The sequence below is a fragment of the Vigna unguiculata genome, chromosome 6 (genome assembly GCF_004118075.2).
Source record: "Vigna unguiculata cultivar IT97K-499-35 chromosome 6, ASM411807v1, whole genome shotgun sequence".
In the NCBI taxonomy this organism is placed as follows: Eukaryota; Viridiplantae; Streptophyta; class Magnoliopsida; order Fabales; family Fabaceae; genus Vigna; species Vigna unguiculata.
The window spans coordinates 30150486-30167200 of NC_040284.1; the positions used below are offsets into that span (position 1 = coordinate 30150486).

General features: G+C 33.6%; 1 protein-coding gene and 2 pseudogenes across 1 annotated transcript; 1 reads left to right on the top strand and 2 right to left on the bottom strand.

Moving 5' to 3' along the window:
* Positions 1-706: 706 nt before the first annotated feature.
* LOC114187994 lies at positions 707-2687 on the bottom strand (annotated as a pseudogene).
* Positions 2688-5760: 3073 nt separating this feature from the next.
* Positions 5761-15988, top strand: LOC114187995 (annotated as a pseudogene).
* LOC114187992 (ABC transporter B family member 9-like) lies at positions 6708-12272 on the bottom strand. Its single transcript, XM_028076461.1, has 12 exons — positions 11965-12272; positions 11610-11664; positions 11303-11478; positions 10867-11088; positions 10536-10774; positions 9929-10454; positions 9571-9844; positions 8763-9402; positions 8454-8682; positions 8103-8369; positions 7755-8018; positions 6708-7643 (listed from the first exon to the last, which is right to left on the bottom strand). The coding sequence occupies exons 1-12, from the start codon at positions 12217-12219 to the stop codon at positions 6999-7001; spliced, it is 3792 nt and encodes a 1263-aa protein (XP_027932262.1). The 5' UTR covers positions 12220-12272; the 3' UTR covers positions 6708-6998.
* Positions 15989-16715: the final 727 nt, after the last annotated feature.

Here is a 16715-nt window from a genome sequence, read left to right on the forward strand (position 1 = left end):
AACTTATAGAATAATGTTAACAAATCAAGTGTCCATTGCTTCAAGATGAGTTTCTTAAAGCTAAAAATAATAAAAAATTTATTTAAGATCAACAATGTCTATGAAAAGATTACATATATTAGTCTTATTATCTATTAAAAAAAATATTTAAATGAAATTAATTATGACAATTTAATAAATAATTTTTCATAAAAAAATCTCGAAAAAAAGTATTAAAATAAAGATCTCATTTTTAAATTTATTTTAGGTTTCTAAACTCTTGAGCTACTCTTGTAATGACTCTGAATTCAACTGTTAAATCTTTGAGGAAAAACTATCATGCATGTAATTCTTAGTTTGTCATGATAATCATTAGAACTAAAATGCATATTTGAATTACAAATAGTAAGGGAGAGAAAAGTTGTTTGGCCTTCCAAAAAAATATGTATTTTCCTTTCTTTAAAGAATCCTTTTTACTATTCTTATTGATGTCATGATAGAAATGAATATAATGTGTTCTATAGAAGGGCGAGAGAGGTCACGAGACTTTCCCATTAAGAAAAAATTAATATCTAATAATTGCCGATAAAATAAAAAATAAGATTCAAACCTATTTATCAATAGATGAGATTGTTCTTTTGTATTTCTATTTATCTATTATAGAATAAAATTATTGCATATTAAGGTTCTCGTAATCTTTCACATACATAACAATCAAAAATACTTTTTTAATACAATGTGATTACTTTTTTAATTTGGCACAACCTTAATATCTTTAATATCCAATTATTCAAATACCAATTGTAGAATTTGCATGGTGTCTTTAGAAAGATAATAACTATCTTTATTTGGTTGACAAAGATAAATCTACCTCGAGGATTGCTTCTCATAGTAGATGACCTAGTTTGGTTGCTTCTCATAGTAGATAACCATCTACTGAACATAGCAAAGCATTCTTTAGGATTGGACTCTGGAGCTATGTGGCTTCCACCCTGAAAGTATATATCTGAAATGTAATATCCATTAAATTTCAGTTGCACTGAGATAGCCAAACTCTTCTAAAGTCTCTCTATCATAGGTGATGAATAATAAATATAAATTTTATGATAATAACTATAATAATAATAATTACACTTTTACAGTTATACTTAGGTCAATATGACCCTGATTTTTAAATAGGATGGAAATAAGCCTTCATCTTATGACTCTCTGCACTCATCTGACAAACTGAGTCTCCAAATAATATTGTGTGTGAATCTGAAGTAAAAGTAACATTAATTATATTTTGAGGTAACATTTAAGATCTCCGTTAAGGAAATTACAAATAGAGGAAGCTAAAGGAACCACAGAGATCCCAGTACTCAGACTAGTATTTCATGTTTGCATTCCCAGGTTGGGCATCTTCTAAGTCAGATTTTTTAGAGAAACGCCAAAAGAGAACACTGTTCAAAATATCCTTGACATCTTTCAATAAAGGACATTGTGAATAGACCAAAATCCAAGCATGTATTCAAATGGTTTAGGGTCTAGTTGGTTACAAGCTAGAAGAGCTCGAGAGAGTTTATCTACAGAAAATATAAATCTTTTGCTAGTAGAGCATCCAACATACTTTTACAATCTCAGGAATATAAAAAAGCTGGGTACCACTTAACAAATTTTCTCATTCAATTGATAAACTTTCACAATATCGCCCATAGTCCAGTAAATCAGAGATAAGAGAGAATTCGCATCATATTATCAAAACAACAACGGCAATTAGGAGCCAATTTTTCCCCATGGACGAAGAAAGAGGAAGCAAGCCACTCCATTCAGCTTTGCTTCAGTTATGATGAGACGAGTACTTCATTTGGGGTGTGTTTGATTTGAAAGAAGTTAAATAAGGTGGAAATAATTTTAAAAAACGGTGAAGCTCGTTGCTCTGTATCTCACCTATTTTCACATGTCTCTCTATCTATCTCCTCATCTCTTATCCTTTTTTTTTTTTTTCTATTATCAACTAAACACCCTTAACTCATTTTCAACAACTAACACATTGCGCCAAGACATGAAGGAGATCCTGCCTACCTAGGTACAAAATGCAACATCAGAAGAAACAACGAATCTCTTTTTCATTAGCAATTTATGCTATCCTCATCGAACTTCCAATCAATTATTAAGAGGCATAAAGACACGTTGCATTCTACAATCCACTAGCTTACGCGCAGGGAACCATCTCTAAATTAAGAAGGCGTCATGAGAAAAGTGAACTCACGGAATCAACTCTGGGAATCCGACGGGAAACGAACCACCTAAGCACTGTTTCCGTGAAGGTCTTTCCAACATCGATCAATATATACATGCGATCGTTCGCGTCGCCGCAGTAGTCAATCAGGAGAGACGTGTTGCACCTGCAAATCGAGATCTTGAAGCCGTTTCTTGAAATGGAAAAAGGGAAGAGGAGGAGAAAGTGAAGGACCTGTAATTAGGGTTTCGTTCGGGAGGGATGGACAATGACTGGAAGCAAACGAGCAGGGAGGGTTGGAAGGTTGAAGGAGGCACATGAGATTGGGAACCATGCTGGAACAACTGGTGCCGAGAAAGATCAACGCCGATTCCGAAGGAGTGGGAGTGGCTGCGCCGTCGACGAAGCCACTGGAAGCAGCCATGCCGTCAGTCACGACGGATTCGGAGATTGCAAATCAAAAACAGTCTCCGTTTTGCGTTCTGGTAGAACGGATATTCCAACACGAGTGTCACATTTATAGCGAGATCCGGATAGGGATGGCAACGGGGCGGGGCGGGGACGGGTTTCGTTATCCCATACCCATCCCCGCATAAAAAATTCATCCCCATCCCCATACCCAAATCCAACGGGTATCAAATTTTTTTCCCATCCCCATCTCCACCGGGTAATGGGTATAATCTCGTACCTATACCCGTACCCGTGTTCTAACTACTTCAATATTAATTTTTATAAAAGAAAAAAATTACGGTAAAGAAAACATAATATTATGAAATATTCAATATTAGGAGGATTTTCTTCGATGCCAAATACCATAAAATAAATTATAATTGTTTAAATTTTATATTAGAATACCAAATAAAATTTCATGTGAACCAAAACATTTATTAAATTTGCAAACTACAACATTGATGAACTTAGTTGATAAAATTAAAAAATATTTCAAAAAAATATAAAAGGAAAATAAATATTCAAATTAAAATATATTTTAAATGTTTGTTTACTTCAATTTTTTAAATTCTAATGAATCTTTTTTTTATACACTAATAAAAGTTATAATATATCACTTGATCAAAATGACACAAAAAACAAATAATAAACATAATAATAAAAGGAAAACAAATATTCAAATTAAAATATATTTTAAATGTTTGTTTACTTCAATTTTTTAAATTATAATAAATCTCTTTTTTATACACTAATAAAAGTTATAATACATCACTTCATCAAAATGACACAAAGAACAAATAATAAACATAATAATAAAATTTTGACATAGATTTTGTATCTTTTGAACTTCAATATATGTTGGATAGTGACAAAAAAATATTCATAGCAATTACATTAAATTTTTATATTGTAGTAAATAAAAGTTATTTATACAATTAAAGTGAAAAAAATTACAGTATGATTAATAGTGAGTTATAAAATAACAAATAGTTAGATAGAATATATCGAAATATTATTCTACATGATGAAAATAAACAATAAATAAAAATATTAAAAAACTAACAAATGTGTGTTTTAGAAATAATTTGAGAGACTATCGAAAGAAATCGCACAAAAGAAATCAAATGTATAATTAAGGTATGATAAAATGAAAAATACCTTAGAGAACTAATTATTAAATTATGTTTGAAGTGGTTAAAATTAAATAGAAATATCATTAGTGACCAAAAAATTTGTCATTAAATTACAAATAAATTAGTAATTAAATTGGTCACTAAATCAAGTATCGATTCGATCATTGAATCAATCACTAATTTAGTCATTGATTTAGACAATAAATCAACTACTACCACCAATGACGAAAAATAGTGACTGATATGGGTTACTGACTAAATCAGTCACCATTTCATGTTTTTCTTGTAGTGAATTATCATATACTATTCCTAAATATCATTATATATATATATATATATATATATATATATATATATATATATAATTTTAACCACTTCAAACAGAATTTAAAGTGAAAAAATTACATTATGATTAATAATGAGTTATAAAATAAAAAATAATTAGATAGAATATATCGAAATATTATTCTACATGATAAAAATAAAAACAATAAATAAAAATATTAAAAAACTAACAAATGTGTGTTTTAGAAATAATTTGAGAGACTATCGAAAAAAATCACACAAAGGAAATCAAATGTATAACTAAGGTATGATAAGACGAAAAATATCTTAGAGAACTAAGAAAACTTTTCAAATATCAACATATATACTTAAAGGTTGAAAAATATCGAAAATTATTTTAATGAAACAAAAGAGTTCTTCAAATTAAACAAAAATTGATAATAATAATAATAATAATAATAATAAGTAAAGTTTTTTTTTATATTACCTTAAATTGAGAGTATAAACATTCTCATGTGAAAGGAAAATTTATAATAAATAAAAATATTAAAAAATAATATAAATATTCAAATGTGAGGCATAATATTTTTTTTATTAACATACATCATTTTAACATAATTACATAAAGGTTATGATAAGATAAAAAATACATTAGAGATGAGAATGAGTTTCATGACAAATGAAATAATTAAAAGAAAAAAAAAAAAAAATATATATATATATATATATATATATATATATATATAAGAGTTACTTGATTAATTGTGAATATTTTAATAATTTAAACGAGAATGGAGATATGGCGGGGACGGGTATTATGGCGGGTATATGTACATCCCCATACCCAACTGAAAAAGTCAGGGATTCCCCATACCCATACCCATACCCAGTCAATGCGGGGATTTCCCGTCAAAACGGGGACGGGTTCGGGCAATACCCACGGGAACTGATTTATTTGCCATCTTGCATCTGTTCTTAATAACACAATTATTCGTGATAGGTGATCATAATTTTTTCAAATCAGATTAAATTATTATGGAAAACAAAGTTCTCATTATCAGAAAATTAATTAAGTTAACTAATAATTCTGAATTCATCAATAATTTGTAATTTTTCCAAATCAATTTAGGAATTTCATTTGTAATTCTTTCTATCTATTTAAGGGCATTTTCTAAAAAAAAAAAAATCCTAGAGGAAGTCTTAAAAAATAAGATAAGCTAAAAAAATGTGATAGATATAGTTTTTAATAAAGATTATGTGTGTTTAGTAGAAAAAAAGTAGTTATATATTAATTTAATTTTTTATTTATTAAATATATGTGATAGATATTTAATTATATTAATAATTAAGGATAAACCCATATGTAATTAAATTATTATATTAAAATAATATTGTTTTTATTATATTAAACTAAAATATGTAGTATTTAGAATTGTAAATTTTTATTTTACAGAAAAATGTATATCTAGTATATTGTATTCTTCTAGCCTGTTGTATTTCACTAAAATGAGAATAATTGGAATTATGGTGGGTTTCATATATTTCCAACTACAATCAAATAAAATGTTACAGCCAGCCATGGACACGACACATAACCAGAGCCTGTCGCTTGTTTGCGGTTCAAAGTGACCTTTCCAACGCTATGAAAAATAATATATATGACTGTGATTCCGTGTTACAGAGAAATACTGATTATTAATAATTAAAAACAATGGTGTCTTGTCGTCCAGGACTCACAAACTCCGTTTAAAAACCATGGAAAAGCCGTAGACAAAAGGGAAAAACCATTAAAAATGGCTAACTTCAGTGGTAGTTACAGTACTTCTGGTTTCATTTGTTATGGCCTTGTACTTCCCCTTCTTCTGTTGTCACTGTTCTTCCTTCAATTAGCACGGTGTGGCTCCACGGTTAAGTTCCTTCCTGGATTCGATGGACCCCTTCCTTTTGTCTTTGAAACCGGGTACGTTAAACTCAGTCAGACAAAAAAAAAAACATTACAGTACTTCTGATCATGGGAAAGAAAGTCATAGACATGTTATGTTATATTATATTTGTTGAATAGATATGTGGGAGTGGGTGAATCAGAGGATGTGCAGGCATTCTACTACTTCATTGAGTCAGAGAACAATCCAAAAGACGATCCTCTCATGCTTTGGCTCACCGGTGGCCCTGGCTGTTCAGCCCTCTCTGGCCTTGTCTTAGAAATAGGTAATATCTGTCGGAGATCCTTATATATACGACCATTTCATATACACGATTCATAGTCTTACCAATTTTTACTTAACTTTTTCGGAATGTTTCAGGTTTTGAGGTTCACTGTATTTGAATGTTTCAGGTCCTCTTGGTTTTAAGTACGAGGAATATGACGGAACATCTCTATTCGTGACATTAAATACACAACACGTAAAAAGCAACTCTATACAAGCATCTCTATAGAAGCTATGCTCACCGATAATGTTGCTTTTATACCTAGCGGTGCAAGAAACAGTAGAGATGCTTGTATTGAGTTTCTTACAGAGAAAACAAACTTATACTTTAAGATGCTTCATAAGTTCATTCAAAAAGCCTTAAAGATAGCTTAAACCATAAAAACATAAAAAATAGAACTAACATGGAAAGAGAAGAATGGTGAAGAGAAACCGAGCAATTGTCGTATTTGATGCTGAATATTATCACATTTAACACTCTAAATCATATTCAAAGACAAATCAGCCCATCATCGTACCTGAACATGTTATTAAAACATCTTTTATGTGTTTTTGAATGACAAAGAATGTCATTTTTTCTCTAACATTATAAAACGTCACTACTCCCTTCTAATCATAGACATTCACATCCTCTACTTTTATTACTTCGAGAATTTGAAATAATGAGAAGATCATGTCTCTGGAAACCAACCATTTTCCAAGCAATGGTGCTTGATAAGAAATTTACGATGCAGTCGTATGTAGAGCGACCAATGATGCATAGACTCCATCAATAATCTTCATCAACTCATTATGTGTTCCCTTCTCAGCTACCGCTCCATCTTTCATTACGGCTATTATATCAGCCCCTCGAATTGTTGTAAGACGGTGAGCTACTACTACTGTAGTTCTACTCACACTCACTCTATCTAGAGCCTCTTGAACTACTTTCTCTGATTCTGCATCAAGTGCACTAGTTGCCTCATCAAGCAAGAGGATTTTGGGATCTTTCAGCATGGCTCTTGCAATGGCTATGCGCTGCTTTTGTCCTCCTGACAATTGTGTGCCTCTTTCTCCAACATGGGTGTCATAGCCTTCGGGAAGAGCACATATGAATTGGTGTGCATTGGATGCTTTGGCTGCTGCAGTTATCTCTTCCTCTGTGGCAATTCCTTCTTTGCCATAAGCTATGTTGGCACGAATGCTTTCATTGAAGAGAATAGGTTCTTGACCAACCAAACCCATTTGCTGTCTCAACCAGCTTAGTCTGAACTCTTTTATATCCATTCCATTCAGTAGTATACGTCCAGTGTGAGGGTTGTAAAATCTCTCTAAGAGGCTGATCACTGTTGATTTTCCACTGCCACTTCCTCCAACCAAGGCAACAGTCTGCAAACACATTCATATCAACAATGTAGCTACATTACATGTTCCCAGATAAAGTTTATTTGTACAACTCAAAAGCTTAATTACTGAAATATCCAAGTATCAGTTGACTACCTTTCCAGCTGGAATGTTTAGACACAAATCTTTGAAAATTTGAATATGAGGCCTAGTTGGGTAACTAAAACTGACATGTTGAAAATCAATATCACCAGAAATGGCTTCTAGTGTTCTACCCTCATTGCTGCTGGAGTCAATGGTGGGTGTACTGTCAAGAATGTTAAATATTGAAGCTGCGGAATCTTTGGCTTTGTTGGTGTCTTGTGCCAAGGCACTAGACTGGGAAATGCCGATTGCTGTTATTGTTAAACAAAAGAAGACCTGCACAAATTTTGTGGTGAGAACTAGATCAAAAGAAACATCAAAATAAGCATGGAGCGAAAGGTTTTGGTTGACTTATTTCACCTTGAAAACCTCTGGAAAAGTTGCTTTCCCATGTTCCACAAGAACAGATCCTATGTAGAAACAGAAAGCATTTGTGCAGTACAGAGCCAAAAAAGAGAAACCAAATCCTGCACCACTCACAAGCCCCAACCGAACACCTTGTTTTTCTGGCTCTAAACATTTCTTACGGTACATATCCATCACCTTCGATTCGGCACAAAATGATGCGATAGTTCTGATGCTACCAACAGCATCATTTGCCACCTGACTTGCCTCTTCGTACTTTACCTACACAGCAGTCAAAAGATTCTCTTGATATCCATCCATATTCCATAATGCATAATTTCAAACAAAACTGAAAGTAAAACTAACCTTGGCATCCGCACTGAATCCTTGAAGAAACTTCATCTGAAGAAATCCTTGCATAAGGACCAAGGGTGACACAGCCAGAATAATGAAAGCAAGAATCCAATTAGCAGTGAATGATATAACTAGACCAGCTATGATTGTTGATAAGTTTTGCACAATGAGGGCCAGTGTATCACCAACTAGACTTTTCACTGTTGAAGCATCACTAGATAACCTTGCCCCAACTGCACCACTGGAAAGTGATTCATATCCTTTAGTTGACGAGTATAAGAAATTGCAACACATAATAATTAAAATATCTTACTAACATACCTTGAATTTGCAGGATCATCAAACCAACTGATTTCTTGATGGACAACCTTTTCAAATGTCAGTGAACGAATTCTTTCTACTAATTTTCCTCCGGCAACGCCGAAGAAGTAATTTTGCACAGGTATGACCACAAGAGTAATTAAACCCAAACCCACATATAGAAGTGCCCAGAACCTAGAATCTTTCCGCTGTTTTTCTGGAGGTTCAAAGAACATAGATATTGCTGAGGAAAACAAGAAGCCAAACATAGGGAAGACAAGACCATTTATTATTGCAGCAACGGATCCAAGCACTAACATAGGAACTTCAGGCTTGTTTAAGTAGGCCAAACGTCTCAAAGAAACCTTCTTAGCATCACCTTTACTTTTTTCAACATCCCCATCTTCTATTTCTACAGATTCATGTACCCCACTTCGATGAGAAAGAGTAAATCCATGTGAGTGTCTACTAGATGAATCTCTGCTTAATGAAACTTCTCTCTGAGTGGAAGATCTAGCTATGTGACTATCAAAAATAACATTGTTACTTGACTTCTCTGCTTCAGAATTATGGCTACCCTCAGCTTCCGTAGCTCCTTCCTGTAGGCGAATAAGCTGAGAATAAGCACCATCAACATCCTTGATTAACTCATCATGAGTTCCTACAAATAAAACCAAGCGTCAAAAGTGAACACCTTGTTCCAAGATGTCTCAAAAAATTGAATTTTCTTTCATAGATTGCGACAATGAGTTAACATGATATAGAAAATGGACCCAAACTACTTTTGATATACACACATAAAGAAAAAAACAATTGATTCACGTTTAACCTTCCTCCACAATTTTTCCTTGATGAACCACCGCTATGGTGTCAGCATTTCTGATTGTTGTCAAGCGATGTGCAACAACTACAGTAGTCCTTTTTGACATGGCTTGTTCTAATGCTTCTTGAACAACACGTTCGGACTCGGCATCTAATGCACTAGTTGCTTCATCAAGAAGAAGGATTCTTGGGTTCTTTAAAATTGCCCTTGCAATTGCAATTCTCTGCTTTTGCCCACCAGAAAGTTGAGTCCCATTCTGGCCTGCCATTGTCTCAAGGCCCTACTAGCAGAATAAAACACATTAATAGAATTAATAAAAGAAAGCAACCTAAAACGAGAATTGATTTTGGAACATTTATTACACCTGAGGCAGCTTGTCAATGAACGTATTGGCATTGGCAAGTGTTATTGCTGACTTAATTTCCTCATCAGTTGCACCTTCTTTTCCATACATAATGTTCTCTTTGATACTTGCTGCAAACAGAATAGGTTCTTGACTAACCAGCCCAATTTGTTCTCTTATCCATCTAACCTGAAAATTCTTCAAATTGACGCCATCTATCAGTACCTCTCCAGCATCAGGATCATAGAATCTTTCCAATAAGCTTATCACAGTAGACTTTCCACTTCCACTTTGACCCACTAAAGCAGCAGTTGTGCCACTGGGAACATATAATGAGAATCCAGAGAAGATCTGCACATTTTTCCTTGCAGGGTAGCTAAAGTAAACATCTTTTAGTTCAATATCCCCCCTTATGTCTTCCATGACAACACCATTGGTGTCATAAGCATCAATTTCTGGCTTTCTTTTAATTGTCTCAAACATCTTATATGCTGCTGCTTGTCCTGCGGCAAATGCGTTTAGGCAAGGAGATGTTTGACCAAGTGACCTGCGAATGTTAGAAAGATTAATCAGGTTTCAGTTCTTCATTAGGAATGCTAAGCTATGTGAAATCCAGAAAAAATCTTACGTTCCGCCAGTCATAAGAGCTATTATTACAGTGATGACGGTTCCACCCTGGAATTCTTTCTCAATAACCAGTTTAGAACCATACCACATTGCAAGTGCATAGGTGCAGAAGACAATCAACAAAAGTAACCCCATTCCTAAACCAGAGGTCATCCCTTGTTGAACCATAGTTTTATAAGCAATTTTTAACTTGATATTATACTTTTCTATTGCTTTTCTCTCACCGGTGAAAGATGCCACCTAGTTACATTGCAGAAGAAATTCAAGGACAATGGTTAGATAAAAATCATTCATTTTTTTTTCTACAACTAATTTGTGTGACTGTGACTTACTGTTCTGATAGCTCCCACTGTTTGTTCAACCACAGTTCCTGCCTCTGCGTAAGCAGCTTGGCCACGACTTGACATTCTACTCATCAACACGGACAGAATTCCACGAGTAACAACAATACATGGTATACATGCGACCAAAACAACAGTAAGTCGCCATCCTCTTACAAAGGCAATCACAAAGCCACCAATAAAAGTTGAAGCAAGTTGTATAAACTTCCCAACCTATCAATATAATTTTTTATCGTAAGTACAAAGGATGAGAAGTCAGAAAAAAAATCGTTAGCATAAATTAGTGTTTATCATTGTTCTTTTCAATATTATGTTGCCAGTGTTTTTTCATCATTATTATCGATGTTTAAATTTTCTCGACTAGTTAACGTAATACTTGCAGACCATGACCCATAATAACAATTGAGATTATCTTGGATTATGATACCTTTTCTCCCATGGAATCTTGAATGAGAATAGTGTCACCAGACATTCTCCCAATAACCTCACCAGTTGTTGTCTCAGTGTCAAAGAAAGCAATGTCCTGCTTCAATATAGTTTTCAAGTACAAACCTCGAATCCTCGCAGCTTGTCTTTCTCCTGTCACCATCCAACATGTTACCTCTGCAACATTTAACAAAACCACCGTAACCCTGATATCAAAATTCTGCAATTATCTGACACTGAACTAACACAACATAATATATAGTCTCTAAGAAATAAATAAACAGAAAAAGAAGCGTGTGTCGTCTTACGGAGAAACGAGGCAACTCCACTCGCAATAGCCAAGTATACAAATAATAACGAAACCTGAAATTTGAAATAAGAGTACCAAAACATAAAGTTAATGTTACTTTAGACGTAATGCCAAATTTGTAATTTTATTAGAGTAGTAATATTTTTTGCATGTAGTAATCAAGGAAAACAACCCTTTTGCATATAAAGACCAAGACTGTGTTCAATGGTCCTCCTTCTTACCCTTTTACATAACCAGGATTATTTTGAACCATAAAGAACCATTCTTGTCTGTGTTATGAGTATTCCCCATCCCGTTGGAGCAGATACTATAAAAAGAAACGAAAAAAACTTTCATTGCATGCACACATATACCTTAGAAACCTCTTTGATGGTATTTGATGGATCGGTGGAGCCAAAGGTGTTGATAAGCTTTCCTACAATGACAGACATGATAGGCTGCGACCAGCCATTAGCCATGGCAGAGATTGTGCCAATGGCCATGAAGGCCACGTCAAGATGATCTGCAAAAGTGAATAGCTTGTAGAAGGGAACCTTCTGGTTGTCATTGTCTCTTTCATGGTGTTGAGGTGACGTAGAAGAAGGTGGCATGTCGGTGTTGTGTGCCATGGCTGGCTCAAGAGAGATGAAGAGCAAACCAAATAAGGAAGAAAAGAGTGAGAGAAGTGGTAAGAGTTATTGGTGGAAGATTACATGATTCAGTTAATATGTTTCTATTCATATCAGTCATTTAATTAATACTTTATCGTCATGATGGAACATTTTTCTATTTTTTCTATGTATGACATTAGTAAAAAATATAGACAAATTTTCTGTTAATATTTTTATGGTGGGTAACAGATCTAGAAGAACTTTTGCTTTTCTTTTCTAATTTTAGAAATTTGTGTTTCTTGATATATCCAGAAGAATTTGTCAACTAATTGAAAAATTATTTCCTATATAATTTTAGAACAATACTATAAAAACCAACAAGTTTTGTTATATATGTCTCAAAATGATAATATTATCCTTTATTTCCATTTAAGTATACTTTTTATCATTAATAGATAGTTTTACACAAATATTCAAATCTACTTCTCCATATTAACCATGTTTAAATGAAAGACTATTTTTAAATATTTTAGTTATACTTTAGCTATATGAGTAGGGATGATAGCGGGTGATGCGTAGATAGATCTCGCTATCCCATACCCATTTCTGTAAAAAAAAAAATTCATCCTCATTCCCATGATTTAATTTAACTGGTATCAAATTTTTGTCTTATCCTCACCAAGTAATGGGTATAATCTCGTACTCATCCCCCTACCGGTTTTCTTACTACTTCAATATTAATTTTAATTAATTTTTATAAAATAATAAAAAATTACCGTAAAAAATTAGCACGGTGTGGCTCCACGGTTAAGTTCCTTCCTGGATTCGATGGACCCCTTCCTTTTGTCCTTGAAACCGGATACGTTAAACTCAGTCAGACAAAAAAAAACATTCCAGTACTTCTGATCATGGGAAAGAAAGTCATAGACATGTTATGTCGCATTATATTTGTTGAATAGATATGTGGGAGTGGGTGAATCAGAGGATGTGCAGGCATTCTACTACTTCATTGAATCAGAGAACAATCCAAAGGACGATCCTCTCATGCTTTGGCTCACTGGTGGCCCTGGCTGTTCAGCCCTCTCTGGTCTTGTCTTTGAAATAGGTAATATCTGTTCAGCCAATGTGGGACTTTTTGACTCACACTTGGACTATTCCCAACATATATATATATATATGCACGACCATTTCATATACACGATTCATAGTCTTACCAATTTTTACTTAACTTTTTCGGAATACTTGCGTAGTAGGCAACAAGAGCTGAGGTTTTGAGGTTCACTGTATTTGAATGTTTCAGGTCCTCTTGGTTTTAAGTACGAGGAATATGACGGAACAATCCCTAAGTTGTTCTACAGGCAACACTCTTGAACTAAGGTATCCATTATGCTTCTTCATTTCTCTTGCTTCAAACTGAGCTTTTATTGTATTTATTGTTATTATCTTATGCTTAGTTATTGGTCTTTAATATTTACCATAACTAATTTTGGTAGGTTAGTAGCATAATATTTGTAGACTTGCCAGTTTTCACTGGATTCACTTATCCCACAACCGAGTCTGCTGCTCAACGAAGTGACTGGATAATTGTTCGCCAGGCCCATCAATTTCTAAGGAAGGTGTTCATCCTTTTCTTTCGTTTCTTTATTTCACAATCATCACAATTTTTTTGTTTTTCTTTTTTTTTCGCTTTGTTTGGAAAAAAAAAAGTATTAGTTGTTACAGTGATTATTAACTGTTTGCAGTGGCTGATTGATCATCCAACTTTTTTGTCAAACGAAGTTTACATCGGTGGCGATTCGTACTCTGGCATTCCTATTCCAGTGATTGTTCAAGAAATTTCACAAGGTAAGAAAAAGCTCTATGCGCTACAAAATGGTGGATCCACAAACCATAGGTAGAAGCTGATTAATTTGTATATCGTAGCGTCATTGGGTTAACATAGATTGGTTGAAAGTTTAGTGATTGCCAAATCCTCTTGTTTTCAGCAAATGAAAAAGGGGTACAACCATGGATAAATCTCCAGGTTAGCATCTTAAAGTATCTCTTTGACGTTGGGTATACATTTTTCCACAATTATTACTACAATGTTTCTGTGAGGAGAATCAGAAGTTTAGGAGTGAATTTCTTACATACATTAATTTGTTTTGTACAATGATTGATTGCATTAAAAAGCCATGGAAATTCGGATGTAAGATCTCCTGCAAATACTAAAACTGCTCACTGCTTGATCATATATTCCACAATTATCCTAAAATGTTTTTTGTTTTATTTAGGGATACCTGTTAGGGAATGCTGCTACTACTGGAAGCGACTTTAATTATCGAATTCCTTATTCTCATGGAATGGGACTTATTTCCGATGAATTATATCAGGTAATTTCATTCTCATCAAAAACTCTGTTGAAGAAAATCAAATGCTAACTAAACTCTCTTGTTACAATGAAAAGTCATTACAAAAAAATTGTAGAGGAGAGTACATAAAAGTAGACGTCAAAAATGTATTATGCTCTAGAGATATCGAGTCATTCAACTAGGTACGCTTATTTGATTTTTACTTGCAAGATTTCCATTTGTAGAATCTCTAATAACAAAAAATCACAATGTCAATAATTGTTTCATTGTTATAGGCTTTATCAGGAATTAACAGTGCCTATATTTTGGACCCATCATGTGAGTGGCTTGATAGTGAAACATCTTGGAGGAGATCACTAATTAAGCAATATCCCACCACGAATTTCCTAAACACTCGTCTCAAATTGCCATCCTTAAACTGTCGAGTAATCTTCATGCCTCATTCAATCACAAATGTTTTTTTTTTCTTTGCATATTTGTAAAGTGATATATTTGCTATAACATGCATTGGTTGTTTAACACACCTTTTGTGAACTACCATCCAGAGTTATGTATACTTCCTCTGCGGTTTCTGGGCCAATGATGATAGTGTTCGCACTGCATTACATATCCGTCAGGTGTAGTTGATACAAATGACAGTAAATTTCCCACATACAATTGCATATACAAGTTCATATATAACATTAGTCTTGGTTGCATGGTGCAGGGAAGCATAGGAAAATGGCGTCGTTGTACGTTCGATATACCTCACAAGAGAGATATCCCAAGCAGTTTTGAGTATCACGTGAATCTCAGTAGAATGGGCTATATCGTTCGCTCATATACAGGTCGATATTCTTTCTCCATATTGAATAAGGTTTGAACTATAGTTTGAATTTCACATACCACATAACTTTTCTATATTGCTGACAGTGGCGATCATGACCTTTTGATTCCTTTCTTGGCAACTCAAGCATGGGTCAAATCTTTAAACTACTCCATTGTAGATGATTGGAGGCAATGGCATACAAATGGCCAAGTTGCAGGGTATTCCACTAACTGTAGTTATATAATCAACAGGCTTAATTCATCCAAAATGCTAATTAATTTGTCTTTGATTTTTGTTTTCCTGCAAATAGATACACCAGGACTTACTCCAATGGAATGACATTTGCAACTGTGAAGGCAAGTTTTTTTGTTCTCCTTATTGCTCTTGTGTGGGTCAAATATAGATTCCATTTCATAAGTATATTCTAGATGGGTTATATTCTAGATTCCATTTAAAAAGTGTAATGAGAATAAAGTATGTGTAGCATATTTGGTAGTTCTTGATTCCATTGCTTGTACTGGTATATTTTCAGGGTGGAGGCCATACAGCTCCAGAGTACAAACCTGAAGAATGTCTTGCCATGTTCAGTAGATGGCTATCTAAGAGGCCTTTGTAAGAACAACCAAATAATAAGGTCATTTGCTCTAGCAAGGACTAAACTTAGGATCTTGTTCGTAACAAAATCAGAGGGTAGATTTTGTTCACCAATAAAGTTTAAGTTCATTCTTGCAATATGTACCTTACCATTAATAATACTATGAATCAATGAGGAAGAAGTGTTTAGGACATTATGACTTGTATTGTTTAGAAAATTACTTTTCAACCAATGGGATTAAATATTGCTAAAACAAAAAACCAATCATATATGGTCTCTGTTAGCTTTAAATATTGAATCTCAACTGAGGTAGACATTCATAGTTGTTAACCACATTTAAGATTCTATTCTATGAAGATGTGATAAAGACAGGCTCATGCAGAACTCAAATCAAAGACGTAAAGTGGAAAAACTTTGTTATTTACTCTCTTTAAAAATATACATTCCTTTGACATTCTCTTTTAATAATATAATAATATATATTATAATTTTAAATTAAAAAATAATATAAACATAAATAAAATATGATTTTTTCCGATACTAGATGAATATAATTTTATCTTTTGAGGCGTCAAATATAACCACCCTGTTAAATGTTTCCACGGGTTTCCGCATGCCTACAAAATTTACATATACAGCACAATCTTCTAAAAAATTTTCTACAATTCACTCTGCCACGTCAGCACTCGGCTTTCTGGGGAGCTGAATTCTCATCTCTGCTTTTGTATCCCACCTCAGAAAAGTGTAACATTTGTTTTCC

Excerpts from the sequence above, each read along its gene's own strand:
- LOC114187992 (XM_028076461.1), bottom strand. The coding sequence starts at position 12,219 with ATGGCACACAACACCGACATGCCACCTTCTTCTACGTCACCTCAACAC. Across the intron at positions 9,403-9,570 it reads AGGAAAAATTGTGGAGGAAG|GAACTCATGATGAGTTAATC; the intron begins GTTAAACGTGAA and ends TTTTATTTGTAG. Across the intron at positions 8,370-8,453 it reads GATTCAGTGCGGATGCCAAG|GTAAAGTACGAAGAGGCAAG; the intron begins GTTAGTTTTACT and ends ACTGCTGTGTAG.